Source organism: Alnus glutinosa, chromosome 5 (assembly GCF_958979055.1).
Source record: "Alnus glutinosa chromosome 5, dhAlnGlut1.1, whole genome shotgun sequence".
Classification (NCBI taxonomy): Eukaryota; Viridiplantae; Streptophyta; class Magnoliopsida; order Fagales; family Betulaceae; genus Alnus; species Alnus glutinosa.
In genome coordinates this window covers 20966864-20983133 of record NC_084890.1, presented here as the reverse complement: position 1 = coordinate 20983133, position 16270 = coordinate 20966864, and the positions used below count along the sequence as shown (strand labels likewise).

General features: G+C 38.6%; 1 protein-coding gene across 1 annotated transcript; it reads right to left on the bottom strand.

Moving 5' to 3' along the window:
- Positions 1-13057: 13057 nt before the first annotated feature.
- LOC133869348 (tetrahydroberberine oxidase-like) lies at positions 13058-14802 on the bottom strand. The gene has a single exon (XM_062306322.1). It carries the CDS (start codon positions 14746-14748, stop codon positions 13138-13140), a length of 1611 nt encoding a protein of 536 aa, XP_062162306.1. The 5' UTR covers positions 14749-14802; the 3' UTR covers positions 13058-13137.
- Between the last annotated feature and the right edge of the window lie 1468 nt (positions 14803-16270).

The following is a 16270-nucleotide window of genomic DNA, read 5'->3' as shown; positions in this document are numbered from 1 at the left end:
GGACTTTTTACTCTCCCAATATATGCCCTACTATTACATGGAAGTCACTTCTTTCCTCCAAGTTCTTGGCTCCCATCTTCCGGGCTATACCCATTCTGGCTATAACAGCTTCACATTCTGCTTCGTTGTTCGTGGTTGTGAAGGCTAATTGTATTGCGAATTCAAAACTCTCTCCTTTTTGACTGATCAACACAACGCCAGTACCGCTTCTTTTCTGAGTGAACGATTCATCCATGTAGCCACCCAAGTCTCAGGAAGCTCACCCTGTTCTGGAAAACCAGAGAACTCTGCCAAAAAGTCAGCCAACACCTATCCTTTGATGGCTACCCTCAAGTGGAATTCAATGTCAAATTCCCTAAACTCTATTGCTTAGTTAACCAGTCTGCCCAAAATGTTTGGTTTCTGCAAAACCTTCTTCAGTGAATATTCCGTGAGGACTCTGATGGTGTGTGCTTGAAAATATGGCCTTAGCTTCATTGCCGAGATTATTAAAGAGGAGGGTAGCTTCTCTATCCAAGGGTACCGCTCCTCTACTCCATGGAAAGCTCTGCTAGTAAAGTACATCACTTTATAGCATCACTTTATAGCAATTCAATCCCCCGGTCTGTGATGAATGATGTCTTCTTCTGATCCACTTGGTGCATACGTATCTTATTATACCTTGAGAAGGCGTCCATGAAATTGAGAAGTTCATGGCCCGAAGTCGAGTCTACCAAAAGGTCTATCGGAGGCAAGGGAATGCTGTCCTTCAGACATGCATTATTGAGGTCAGTGAAGTCCACACACATTGTCCACTTGCCATTAGACTTCTTCACCATCACTACGTTCACCAACCATTTCGGGTAATGCACTTCCTTGATAAACCTCTCCTGGAGTAGCTTCTCCATTTCATCTGCAACTGCTTGTTTTCTCTTCCGAGCATAACTTCTTCTCTTCTACTTTATTGAACTATGATTCGGGTCCACATTCAACTTGTGGACCATTTTCGAGGGATCTATTCTTGGCATGTTTTCATGGCTTCGGGCAAACACATCGTCATTGTCTCGAAGAAAAGCCATCAACTCTTCTTTCACTTACCGGTTCAACTGTGATCTGACTCTAACCTTTCTACTAGAGTCACTGATCAAGAATTCCTTTAATTCTTCAACTTGTTCTCCACTCTGTAATTGCAATTTATCTTCCTCGTTGCACCTTTTCCCGAGACTAGCCTTGTTCAGAAGGTCTTTCAAGGCCACATTGTAACATTGATGAGCTGCTCACTGATTTCATCTAACTTCCCCTACTCCACTTTCTGTTGGAAACTTCATCTTCAGATGTTGGGCTAGCGTTATTGCCCTAAGCATGTTAAGAGATGTCTTTGCAATGATGGCATTGAATACTGAAGGCCAGTCTACCAGTAGAAACTTCACCATAATCGTTACTTGCCTCGGAACCGTGCCTACCATTACCGCGAGTTCAATCGAGCCTACCGGCTTAACTTGCTCACCTGTAAATCCCATTAATGGGAACTGAGTTGGAACTATATTTTCTCGGCCAAGATTCAATTGCTCGAATACTGACCAGTACACGATGTCAGCTGAACCACCAATATCGACCAGGATCTGATGAACGCTATGATTTGCTATGGTTAGGGTGACAACCAAAGCATTGTTATGGGGAAATGAGACCCTCACGTAATCTTCATCTGAGAATCCTATCATTAGGATTCCTTATTCTGGAACTTGTATATACCTCATGATTCTTTGCTTGCTGGGCATAGGCTTTCCTTGTTGAATTGGTCTCTCCTCCACTAGCAAACCCCCCAACTATCGTCTGGATCTTGGCTATGACATCCTGATTCCCCCGTTCTCTCTGCCGTTGACTCTTACTTCTCTCTAGCCTTCGGTCATCCTCTGTTTCTACGCTCTCTTGGGGACCGTTCTCCTGACCCCTGAAATCTTGGTGTGGTTGGTCTCGGGGGCGATAATCTCGAGGTTAATGGTCCAGAGGATGATTGTCCTAGGTCTGATATTCCCGATGATTATGAGGTCAGTTACCCTTATCATTCTCTGGCTGATTCCTCTACTCTCCCATAAACCGAATCAGCTTGCCATTGTTGATAAACTTTTCAATCAACAATCTTAGGGCTATGCACCCCTTGGTATGATGTCCTGCCGCTTCATGGAATTCACAGTATTTTTCTTTGTTTTTAGGAGGGGGTTACTCGATATCCTTGACAGCCAGCGAAACTCGGGGTCTTTCTTGATCTTCATAAGAACATCTAGTACTTCGGTATTGAGGGGTGTGAAGTCGTAGTCCTTAAACTTTTTTGTCTGCTTATGCTCCTCTATCTGCCTTTTTGGGGTTGCCTCGAACTGGACGTAGCCTTTAAATTCTCTTCTTGGTTGATGAATTCCTCTACCTTATCCAGCAGACCTTGCAGTGTACCCGGTTGCTTCCAATCCGGACCAACTTCTTCATCAGGGGCCCCTTGGATGACAGACCCTGATAAAGGGCAGCGAAAATAATGTCATCGGTCGCATCTTCAACCGCCATCTTTTCCAGGTTGAACCTGGTTATGACCTGTTTAAGAGATTCATTAATGCGCTATTGCAGTATTAGCAAGTATCCCGAGGGACTTTTCTGCACCTGTGAAACCATAAATTCTATTAAGAATGCTCTGCCTAATTCCTCGAACTTGTCAATGAAATTTGGGGGCAACTTCTTGAACTAATCTCGGGCATTACCAAAAAGGGTAAGAGAAAACCCCGACACGCCACTTCATCAGGTGTTCCATGAATGTAATACCCCAGATTTTAAGACAAGGTGTTTTAAATAGAATTTAAAATCTATGGCGATCAATTCACACTTTTAATTGCTTGATCGACATTATTCTAAAAAATTGCATCTTTATGTGCTATCTGTTCCAAAACCTAAATATTTAAATTGATTGGAATAATAATATCTCTAATATTATTATATGAGAATATTTTGTAGAATAATATTATTAATATATAATATTATTTTGAAATATTTACTGTACAAGATATTATTTTGATCTAATATTATTTTGTATAATAATATTATCCGTGTAATAATGTTATTCGAAAATTAACATTATTTATGAAACGAATTAGATTCAAAACAGGTTTAAAATTATACCCTAGTGAGTTATTAAATGATAAAGCCTTAATATAAAAATACCCACTGATATAATATCTTTATAGATTCATTAATCTGTATCTTTATCAATAAGATATGAATCTTCTGCATAATTCCTGTGCGTCATTCCTCTCACGACACCTGTGCAAACCAAACTTGCTGAGCAAGTTTGGCAACCTTATAAATTAAACCTCACCTTCGTTAAAATCGCACCTCTTCAGTGAGAATTACCTGAAGCTCTTCCTTCTTCTTTATTTGTTCTTTTTTCTTCCTTTCTCATTCTTTTCTGTTCTTCTTCCTTCTTCTCTTTTCTGAAACCGAGAGACCTGAGAGAGAGGGAAATCGATTGAGGGAGAGAGAGACCGTGGGAGAGCCGGAGAGGGAGAACCGAGAGAGAAGAGACCACCGGAGGTCCGATTTCCGGTGGTTGTTACTCGAGAAACCGACGGACAGAGGAGAGGACCCGACGGAGAGGGATCCGAAACCCAGGAGAACCGGAACAGAGACCCGGCCCTCCGACGAGACCCAGACCCGATCCTCCATGGGTCATCGCCGGTGACGGTCCCAGTAGCGGTTTCCGGCGGTTCTGGCCGGAAATCCGGCGACTACCAGTGGCGATTTTCCGGTGAGCAAGGAGTGCGATTTTCCGGTGGTTTTTCCCTAGCTTTGAACAAAAAAATTCGCTAGGTAAATTCTTGAGATTTCCATTTGATTTATTGTGAATTTCTGGTTTGTATTTAGTGTAAAGATTTTGTTGAATTGATGGGTATTTTGTTGTTGTTGAATCACGGTTGAACCGTGTTTGGTTTTTCCTCCCTGTTTTGGACTGAGCCATGTTTTGTGTCTCGGTGGTTGGTGTTATTGCTTTCGGTTGATTGGGTGTTAGTTGTGCGTGTGTGGATGATCGGCCTTGCCCCTGTTTTGGGTCCCCTGTCTCGGCCAGCCGTGTGTGTGTGTGTGGTGTTTGTCCCTGTTTCGATGATGATGGTTCTGATCATGGGTGTTTTGGGGTTGTTCCTATTCCGGCCAGTGGGTGTGTTTTGTGTGTATGTTCGGTCATGTGATCCCCTGTGCCCATGTTTGGGAGATTTCTATATAGGTTTGATGTTGGGTATTGCCTGGGAGGACTGATTTAGAATGGGTGTTTTGAAGTAGAATTTTGATGTTGATGATGGAGTTGCAGTGACCAATTGGTAGTGTGTTCTGGGCCAATTAACCGGGTATTTTGGGTGATAACCAATTATGGGTATTGACTTGGTATTTCCCTGTTTTTGTGTATTTTCTATTCTTGACCAATTGTGGCTAGTTGTGTGTGTTTGGGTAGTGTCCTGGCCGTATGGGTAATGATTTCTTATGATTTTATTTTGATGGGTGTTTTGAGTGACAGTGTGTGTGTAGTGGCAGTGTATCCCTTTGGAGCTATTCCCCTATTCCACCCAATCATGCAGGTATGACTGGATATCGTTCAGTTTTAGTGGGTGTTTAAGTAATGCGGTTCTAGTTGGTCATGTATGGGTTTATGTGGTTTGTGGTTAATTCTAGTTAAAGGGTCTGACTAAATAAGTATATTTGGAGTTGGTGTGGTTTTGGGTATTAATGTTTGATTTGCATAAATAAATAAGTTTGGGAATTTTACTGTCCTTAGATAGTTTTAAGTATAGAATAATAAGCTCTAAATAAGGAGCTCATGGTTAAGTTTGTATCCAGAAAGTAGTTGGAGATTTTATAATAGTACAATATTAATTTTATTTAAAGGTAGGATTGTATTTTTAAGCATTTTTATATTATTGCAGATAATGACATGAGAAACTGCACTATATGGCTGTAAGTATCTCTATACTTACTGAGGACGAAGCTGGTGGATTTTTCCATGATATTGTGTTTACTGTTTTATTTATTTGTTTGCGCATGTGTTCTTACATGTTTTCTATTTTTAACTAAAATGGTTAATAACAAAGCTGGTATGCAGCGGGGGGGTGATGGCTGCCAGTGGAACCTTTGGCTTCCGTGACACTTAATAAATAAACGGGTTATGACCTTTGGCTCATAGTCTGCTGGGACCTTTGGATTCCAGTAACAAACTAATAAATGTGAGAGTTGGCTAATATAGCTGGGGTGTTGATGGTATTGCCAACTGGGACCGTTGGCTCCCGTGACACGCTAATCCGGACCGTTGGTTCCTTCACGAGAGGAGTGCATAAAATTGATAATTAAGCCTTGCATTTAAAACTGTCATATTACTGTTTTATGGTTAGGTATACATTTAATATATAACTGTGATTAGCTACCACGGATTATATATTGCATATATACGTGACTATAAAACCACATTTGCATTATGTGGCATTTATTAGTAAATCAGCATTCATATTATTATGGGAAACAGTGGACTCACTCAGGTTGTTTTGTGTTTTTATTTTTATATATATATATATACATTGGTCCAGGTCTATAGACAAAGATTAGAGCTCGAGTGGTCTTCAAGTTAAAGATACATAGTTCGTATTTTGTTTGTAGTCTTCTGTGTTTACAGCATTTTATGTTGACAAGATTGCTAATAATTTTCATGTATATTCTTGTGTCACTATGGACACATGTTTCCATGTATTTGTTCTAAGTACTTTCTAATGAATGTCTAGAGGTATTTAATTTAAAAGCTCTGATGTGTTATTTAATCCAAGTCTGTTGGATAAATTATATTCCGCTACCAATTTATAACTCTGATGTTGTAGTAATGTCACGTGGAAATCGAAAAATTTTCACTTACGCCTTTTTGTAAAAGGCGGGGCGTTACAATGAAGGTCAAGGTGAGTTTAGAAATTTTCTAGATGCTCGATAGGATCTTTAGTTCCAGCATAATAACTCAGGATCTGGGGGACCTTAAATGTGACGACCCATATATATATATTTAATTTTTTTTTTTTTATATACAAAACATTTCATAAACATTAATCTCTTAAAATACAAATGGATCTTCACAGTGGTACGACGATATGTCGCAAAGCCAACATATGGTACATACCCTATAATATGTACCAGGTAAATCAGAGTTTAACATCTATCTAACTATGCAGCGAAAAACATAAATCTAATAGCGGAATTCACATCTTAAACATTTATTACAAATTAATTACAATAAAAGCCATTTAACATCTATCTGTTTAAGTCTTTTCTCACTATAAATACATAACAGGAATGACTTTATACAATAACAAGTGACATAGGCGTCACAAGCCATAAACAAAACCTATAAAACAGAGGACGCCCATGGTCCCTCAATTACGACCGTCGTGGCGAGCTTTTGTCATAATATCTCAAGTGAACATTTACGAGGCCATCTACTATGACTTGAGTATCTGCAGCCAACAATAGAATCTGCACGGTTGCGGGGGTTGCCACATCCGAATAGGTGAAATTATGAGCCCACCGTCTCAGTATAAAACATACCGAGACCTTGGTGATATTAAACTGAGTTTTTGCAATGAACCAACTTTTCATTTTTAGTCTCGCGTACACTATAACATCTATCAATTTATAAACTTTTGTTTGAAAACCCCCATAGCTGATATAGCAAACACCGGCTAATAGAAAATATTTAAAGCATATTATGTAGCTGTGAATATATATAGAAGTTCTAGTCATCCCACCTTGGAAGTTCCAGTTTCTCAAACTCTGCATCATCTCTCTCAAGCTTCGGTCTCTCTCAACATGTGTAAGACAAGGAGAAGGAGAAAAGGGAAAGAGGAGGGTAGCGTGCGGAATGGAGGAGAAGAGGGGAAGAAAGAAGAAGGAAAAGGAAAAGAACCGTGTGTGAGGGGAAAGAGAGAGAAAAAAGAAAAGAAAGGAAAAGAAAGAAAATGAGAAAAAGAAAAGAATGAGGGATAGGGTGACACATGTCACCATGTGGGTGGTTGGGTGAAGATAATGTTATCTCCACCTAGCCAACTGTGTGCTGACACATGGCAAGGGAAATCTCCTTTTATTTTTTTAAAGCCCCTAGCTTTTATAAATCATTGCAGGACCCCACTAATTTAAAGATCATATCTTTTGACAATTAATATTTAACCCTACATTTAATCTAACCCATATTTCATCAATACAATTAATTATTAATTTCATTAGGACACATTATTATTCTAACTCTATTATTTTATCTTAGATTTATTTTATTTCTATAATACAAGTATTATCACCTAGAACATAATTATTAGTCCCATCTATTTAATAAATAAAATTTATTAATTGTTAAATGTCCTATTTATTTTCTTAGTCTTTACATTAAACTTCTCGAGTAGCCTGTAGTTTGCTACTCATTTGGTGAAGGATGACTCGGTACCCAACAAGAGCTTGTCCATCTCCCGTACCATATATGTGCACCTTCTATCCAAATCAGCAACAATTATGTTCATATCTCCTATGTTATCTCCTCCCCGACAGTTATCCTCCGGTCATCGTGCTCTCAAAAGTTGTCCTCTTGACAATCATCTTCCCGACGATTGTGGTCGTCAGCGCGGCTTCTGTGCTCATCCTCTTTGTGCTCATCCCAGTTCATCTCAGAGTAGGATTGTTCTAGGATTCGAAGTAACAACTCTGCATTCTGTTGTGCTAAGACTTCAATATGGGCTTTTAGTGCTACTACGCGGTCCGGATTGACGCCCAAAGGGCAGAACTGAGGAAGTGGTGGATTGTTTTGAACTCATGTTATATGTGCACTCCAAATACATGACATTTCATAAAACACATTTGCAATCTAACCGAATATCACTATACATATGTCTTTGTCACATACAAAAAACATGTGCATACTAATACTTCTAGCCTGAAACCATTTTCTAAAACATGCCACACATCATCATTCTATGTATGCTCTTATTTTGTTTTCTTTGTTTCTATGCCTACAAGGCTACAACCCCAGGACTTGTTTCTGATGTCATGAGACTGTATACTCACTGGTCTTACACTTGCTCTACCATGGTGATCTTTCAACCATGGGCTTAACGCTCTGCGTTCATGACTTTGTTATGCAAGTGCTCCAACACTATCGATCAATACTCCGTGTTCATGTTATCACACTTATGCAATTCATCTAATCTCATGCTTTTCATAAACTTTCAATAATACATGTGTTTATTAACTTCTCAAAAATCACATAAAACATTACTCAATCCACATGTTCTCAATCATAACTTAAAACTCACAAATCTCATCAAATATAACTTTAACATACTGAAAGCATTGAAAACAATTCACACGCATATATTATACTAAAATACTATTGGCTCAAGTTTATCAAATCATAACATTTTCTTGGCATAAAACACAACAATGTTCTCAATGAATAAAATACTCACTTTAGCTGCTCAGTAATTGCCTTAAAGAAGAATCCCCAACGAAAGCCTTGCAATGTACCACTGCATTATCACATTGCATTACACATCAAAATTAACACATAATTAATAGTTTCTGACTCTAATTTCTCACATAGTTCTTGAATTGCTCAAGAACCAAGACCCATCTAAAGCCCATAAATTTTTAGGGCTCCATTTGACAACCCATTAACTAATAACAATAACCTATAAGATTATCTTAGGGTTTGACACAAAACCTACCGATTTACAATACTTATTAAAAATCTCGGGTTTTGGTTCTTACCTTGATTTCTCACCAAAATGTGAAACCCAATGCTTGGATGTTGTTTAGAACACTCCAAGATACATAATACCTAGAGGAAATTGAGATACTAAACTCAAACTCTAAAAAATCGTTACAAAATCTAGAGGAACTAGGATTTTTGGATTTACCTCAAACCAATCAATGAAAACGTAGATTTAGTGGCAATGATCATGTTTCCGGTGTCAGATTTGAGTTTGGAAACTTCAATCTACCGAAATCTAGGGTTTTGTCTTAAAACCCTAGGAGAGAGAAGAGAGAAATCGTGTGTGAGAGAGAGAAATTGGAGGAAGGAGCGGAAAAGAGCTTGTTGGTGACGTAAAACGCAGCTTGTCCGAACAAGTAAATGGCTCGTCTGGACACACGTGTGTGTCGTTGACATGAACTCTTTGGGAAGCCTGTTCAGACACGCGTAAAAACTGGGACTTACTGGAAGTCCCGTCCGCAGGCCGTCTAGACATGATAGCGGACATGAATTTTCTACCCAACCCGTTCGAATAGCAAATGGGTTCGTCCGGACGCACAACTCAAAAAATCAACTCTAAACGTTTTCTAAGTGCTTTTCTTTCTCATTTAACTTAATTAGTCTAATTCATGTTTTTAATACTTAACTATTATTTTGGACGTTAGAAGAACAAGCCGACGTGCCGACGGGGTCTCACTCTGATGCATAAGTAAGTCTCTGAGAGAAAAGTAACCTTAAAGCACAATAATTCAGTCAAAGTTTCATACATGGTATAAGGCTTATTTATAGGTTTATCTCCTGGAGTTAGGCTATTAGGGTTTTTCTTCCAGCTTGACCTTGGAGTGGGATGCAAGGAATCCGACTTGGACCGGGAATCCTATTCCCTCAGTAGGCTCACCCAGGGGTCTCGTTGTCTTGGTCTGGGGCTCACACTTCTTCGTTGGCCGGTTTTGTCCTTAAGGCCCGAGCCTTTTTAGATGGGTCGGTGATGGGATTATTCCCAACAAATATGAGTAGACATAAAATTATTTTTTTAATTTTTTTTTGGGGATAATTGGAGTATCTGGGACTTTGCTCCAACTAGATTCTCGAGACACCATGCAAAACGCTCCCCTCACATCGGGTAAAGCTCGGGATTTCGCTGCGGGTGTGACTCCAATGAATTGTTTGCACTCAAGAAAAGTCGAACTTTAGATCTGATGCTTCATGAAGTACTAGCGCCAAGTGATTTACACCTTGAATCAACCCGTTGGAGTTTAGTAGAAATCCATGTTGAACTAAATGTAGGATCAATTTTTTGAGCTTTTTCAGCTCTTCTTCGAGCCTAAGAGTGGAATTTGGGAGACCGGCTGTGTGAGAGAGGCCTTCGTAGTTAGTGGCGAAGCCAAGATTTTGGTTAGGGGTGTCAAGATTTTTTATTTTGATAAATGAAAAATAAAAATATGAAGTTAATAAAAAATTAATTAACTTTTTTTTTTTTAAAGCCATGCTAATTCCTGATGTTCAACTTTTTTTGTATTTGTTTTTTTTTTTTTTAAAAATAAAAAATAAAAACTAGCCTCTCACAGACAGACGTCACAGACCCACCCTTCAATTGAAATAGTGTTTGGGCATCTACTCCTTTGACTCTCTCATCGTCTCACACTCTCACTAGTCGTAATAGACTCACTTCACTTTCATTAAAAAAATAATAATAACATAGAGATACCAATCACACAGAGTCACTATATCACAGTGACAAAACAAAAGTTTTATGAGTTTCACAGAATCATAGATAATAGGGGTGTAAACGAACTAAGATGCTCATGAATTTACTCGATTAAACTTGATATATACTCGAATTAATTATTAAATGAACTATTCATAAATACGAAAATAGACTCAATTATCAAACGATCCAACTTGTACAAACTTTTATATATATATATAAGACTTATTTTTATTAATATATATTACACAACGAATTATATCCATTCAATACATGTAGCCTACCTAATTACACAATAGAGACTAGCTTCGTGAATCATGAGACTTCCCCAAGAGTCCAAGACCATTTCCCAAGACAACTTTTCTTCCAAATACCCTTCCTCGAAAGCTGTTCCTTGCCCTTTTTCTTGAGATAAAAAACAAAAGAAACGGTGCGTTTGAATAAATGAAACGGCGCGTTTGAATAAAAAAGTTTGTTTTGTAAACACTTCCATTGTTCCACATCTTAAACGTAGTGTTTTACAAATTTTACTGTTCGTCTTCAACCTCCATTTCTCCTGAAAACTGAACAACTCTCTGTGCAACTTAATTTATCAAAACACGATAAATCGTTGGCTAAGATTTATAAATCTCCGTCATTCTGAAAAATAATTTGCCCCTTAATGAGTTGTTGAGGGAGGGCAATAAGGATATTCAAACAAATTTCACAAAGAGTAAAGAAACTTTTTGGGAGGTGAGGGGGGGCACTTGCCCCCTCTCGACCCCCCCGGCTCCGCCCCTGTTCGTAGTTATGGCTGCTGCTTCAAATTCTGACTTGCAGTCCATGTTGGTAGCAGCGAATGACTGTGGCCTGTGCAAGGGAATCAATGAGTGGTCTGACTATAATCAACGGTTATAAGGTTGTCGGGGTAGAGAATCTGAGGTTTTCAATCGTGGATTCAAGGATGAGTAAGTAGGGAGAATTACTGGTGGTGTATACGATTTCGGAGACTGGAATTTGTGGTGGGTGGAAAAAAGAAAAAGAAAATATTCTAGTCATATGTGGTGGTTCCATAAATTCCTATCTGGTTCTATGGTGGGTCGTTTTCATAAGATATGAAGAGAAGTGAAATCTTAAGTACGTAGCTAGCTAGTACGATAATCCCAAGTACATTTGCGAATTGACCAACACTGTTGTATATAGAAAATGATTGGGAAAGTTTGTTGCTTGCTGATTCTGAACTCGTTTTGCTATGGATATTCCATGTATGATGCACGTGAAACCTCGTACTTTCATGCTGGTTGACTGACCGCTTGCAGTTGGAACTAACAAAATGATTGGGAAAGTATGTTATATATTTTGTACCCTCACTGTCATTTCAAAGCATAACGTACTGACGTGACAGTTGAGACTTCAATGGTCATATTCCTTTCTTTCTTTTTCTTCTGTTCATTGACAGGTCCTATGAAAAAAAAACCAAAAACATGGTAGGAAAGCTTTAGCTAGCAAACGATTTTTCCTCGACTTTTTTATTCATCTGCTCGTTCTTTAATGGCCGAAACTTCACCTAAAATCATTTCTTCATCTGACAAGAATAATTTACAAGGATCAGTCAATAATTCTCGATCATTATGTTTATCACTCGGATAGTCCAACTATATATATATATAGTGCTTGTCGGATAATTATGACACTTTATTTCGTGCTATCATTATGACTAACCGTGTCAAAAATAAACTGGGTTAATTTTGTGCATGGCACCTTGATAAAGCCAACTCTACCTAATGATCTCCCTCAATGGGAGTCGGGAAAGATAATCTTGCTCGTTCATAGATTCTCAATTCTGTTACAAGTGAAATTCGTAGTAGTACTATTTTATATGCCAATACAGCCAGGGAGATTTGAGTGGATATTTCGGAGCCATTCTCCTAATACAATGGTCCACAAATTTATTAGTTGAAGCAATCAATTTCTTATCTCAAACAAGAGAATATATTGGTCAGTTTCTGCATTTTTTACAAAGTTCAAGTCACTATGAAATAAGCTCAATTCTCTTGAACTTCAAGTCACTATATATGGACATCGAAAACAAATCTCAACAATTGTCATTTTAATTTGTGATTGTCTTGCTGGTACAACTAGCCAACACAACCAAAATGACAACAGCTAGCTTATATATATATATCAAGATACTGTGTGATTTCATAAAAGCTCACTACATAGTTTTCTCTTCTAACTTTTCAAACTCGGTGGCCGGGATTAATGACTTCAAAAGCTGGATTTTGATTCTATACAAATGGAGATTGAGAAGAAAACACAAGCACATACTCAATAACCGTATGGAAATCTACTAAAAAGATACAAACACGTACAATCATACTCACCGCTAGCTCTACAGAAATCTACGAATTAAAGGTTGTAATTTAATTGAGCAACACTCTAAATTGTTCACAAGGCCAAGACCTATCCACAAGCTAACATTGCTTTCTCCCCTAGCTCGATATGTTAATTACCCAAAATTTTTATTTTAATAAAACATTATTAATATAATACACTACATAAATATAATAATCTACGTAATTAACATGGCCACCTTAAGTCTCATTATAGAAGATTTATTATAATAGAGACTTAGCTAGGTATGGGGGGCTGTACCTTCATGCCCTCTTTGTCGTCAATCTATTTCCCTCTTCCCTTCATTTGGAATAATGAGAGGTGGGATGCTTTGTTCAAATGCAAAGAAGTTGTGTGGATCAACCTCACCCTTCACAATTGCCAACCTTCTAAAATTACCTTTGAAGTACTTGACACCCCATCTTGCAGATTCTGCGTAGCTTGTGTCATTATAACCATTCCTACCCAAATCAAGATCCCTATAATTTACATAAGCAGCCCTTGGACTGTTAGAAACATAAGGAGTCATGTGGTGATGTAAACTTCTCATCCAATCTATGTGCGTTTGTGATTGCTCAATTCCTTCATCGCCCCATGTCACCGCGTACTGGATATTGTACAAATTCCCTTTTCTGTGTGGAAATGGTATTTCGGATTCGGAGATCTCGTTCATCCGACCACCATACGGGTCCATGATCAACATCGAGTTCTCTTCTTCCAAACACCATTTCCATAGCTTTTCCAACCCCACTTCCGGTATGGGATCCGTGACATAGTCTGTTGTACCCTTCAAGGCGATCTTTTCCTGCGGAGTCCTATCTTTCAGCGCTTCCACTGTTGTTCCCTCTGGGTACTTGGAAAAATAAAGGACGGATCCGATCCAATCCATTTCCATGCAGTCACTGCGGTTCAAACCCAATTCAGGAAAGCTATCGTCCATTATCTCCAGGAGCTGATCAGCTGTGCCAAGAAACATGGAGTTAAATGAGACCTGGAGTGTGTTAGTATCCGCTGGTTCTATAATAGCTCTAATAAAAAGATTTTCATCAAGTTTGTGCGCAATATATTGCCACTTGTGAACAAGTTTAGTGCCATTTTTGTCCAATGTTTTGGCAACGTTGAATACTGTAACTGTGGGCGGTACATAAACAAGCCTGATTTTCCATGAAACAACGACACCAAAACTTGCTGCTCCACCGCCTCGAATGGCCCAAAAGAGATCCTCTCCCATGGATTCTCTATCGAGAATTCTTCCATTAACATCGACGACATGAGCATCGATAATATTATCAGCAGCCAGGCCATATTTTCTTAACATGGTACCGAAGCCACCTCCACTGAAGTGCCCGCCAACACCGACTAGCGGGCAAAGCCCAGCCGGAAATCCATGGACTTGACTTTTCTCAGCAATTCGATAATACACTTCGCCTAAGGTGGCTCCGGTCTCAACCCAGGCGCTGTTATCTTCAATATCAACGCTAATGGAACGAAGATATTGGAGATCGAGAAGGACGAATGGCAGACCGGCTGTGTCTGAGTAAGAGAGGCCTTCGTAGTCATGGCCGCCGCTTCTAATTCTGACTTGCAGTCCAGTTTGTTTGCAACAAATGACTGTGGCCTGTGCATGGGAATGAATGAAAGGTGTGACTATAATCAATGGTTTTGAGGTTGTCGGGGTAGAGAACCTGAGGTTTTCAATGGTGGATTCAAGGATGAATAAGTAGGAAGAATTAGTAGGGGTGTATACGATTTCGGAGATTGGAATTTGTGGTGGTGAATTCAGGTAAAGGCATTGGATGAATTTTTCAGAGAATGATTCTGAACATGATGGTGAAAGCAAGAGGATCATGACAATGAAAAAGGAAGAAAGGATTCTAGTCATATCTACCATTGAAAACCTCAGGTTTATAAGATGAAGAGAAGTGAATCTTAAATTGTAAGATTATCCCACGGACATTGGCCCATTGACAAACTGCCTCCTATATAGAAAATGATAATGGGGAGTTTTTTGTTTTCTTTTTCTAATTTAAGCAATAGGAAAGTTATTTTTTTTTATTTTTTTTTTTTGACATGAATCGGAAAGTTAGTTAAGTTTTGAAGTTGGTTGCTGATGATACTGAATGCTTTTAATTAATTTCTATGCGAGCAAAGGATATTCCATGTATGATATATACACGTGAAAGTGTGAAACGTAGGTTATACTCTCGTGCGGGGTTGATGACTCGAGCCAAATTGACAGACCGCTTGGAACTAACAAAATGATTGGGAAGGTTTGGTAAAGAGTACGCAGGCGGCGGGCTCTGTAGAGGTTGCCAAAATTAGATAGAAATGAATAGAAAGTGGAAAATGTCAAGATTATGGGCGGCCACTTGCGTGTCTGTGGATTACTATGGGTTTGGGGTGTAAACGAAGCAAAGTTACCTGTGAGGTGACTCAGGTTCGGCTCGATAAAGTTCAACCCGTGCCCGAGTTGGTTAGTAATTGAGTCATTCGTGAACACGAAACTATACTCGATTATTAAACGATATCGATACATACTTGTATAAAACTAGGCTAACTTGTTTAAAGTTCGCGAACGTACTCGTGTAAGGGTTCGGCTCCCTTATTAGCGTGACTCGTGTATATATATATATATATATATATATTAATACAAATAACTTTTATAGTATATTACTTATTAAGTAACAATTTAACAATAGTCATCGTGATTTTATATGGTATGTATGTTTATGTATATATTGAATACTAATTATTAAGTAACAATAATTGATTGGTATAGAACATATAAATATATGTATAAAGTATAAAGTATAATTAAATAATTATATCTATAAGTATCTATATAATATATAATTTAATGATGAAATTTAATTGTATGTGTTAGTTTTATTGGCTACATTCTGTTGACAAAATCACTACTATGTAAGGTTGTTGCTTTAACAGGGAAGCCGTATGATTTCAGAATCTTCAAATATTTAGAGTTTATTTTTCTAATATGGAAAGAGCCTTAATATGACAAGTTTCAGTGTCACAAGCATCAAGAAGGCTATTTCAGAGTTCCAGGAAGATTTTGCACATTTTACAACTCAGCAAAAGTCGGATTCCTTGTTTCTGTTCGAACAGGCCAGTGAAGTGTCTGGATGCTCTTCTGTGTCGAGAAGATTTTGACAACTCAGCATGTATCCGTCCAAACGACAGGGCAACATCGTCCGGACGCTATTTAGTGTTTAAGAAGAATCCAGAGTCCTTTGCAGACACAAATTAGGAAGACAGCTTGTAACCGTTCGGACGCTAGGAGCAACACCGTCAGGACGTTAGGGCAATATCGTCCGGACGCAGCCTTAACAAGGAAACGCGTGAAGCGCGTTATGGAATGACGGTTGTAGTTTACCGTCCAAATGCTCTCAGCCTAC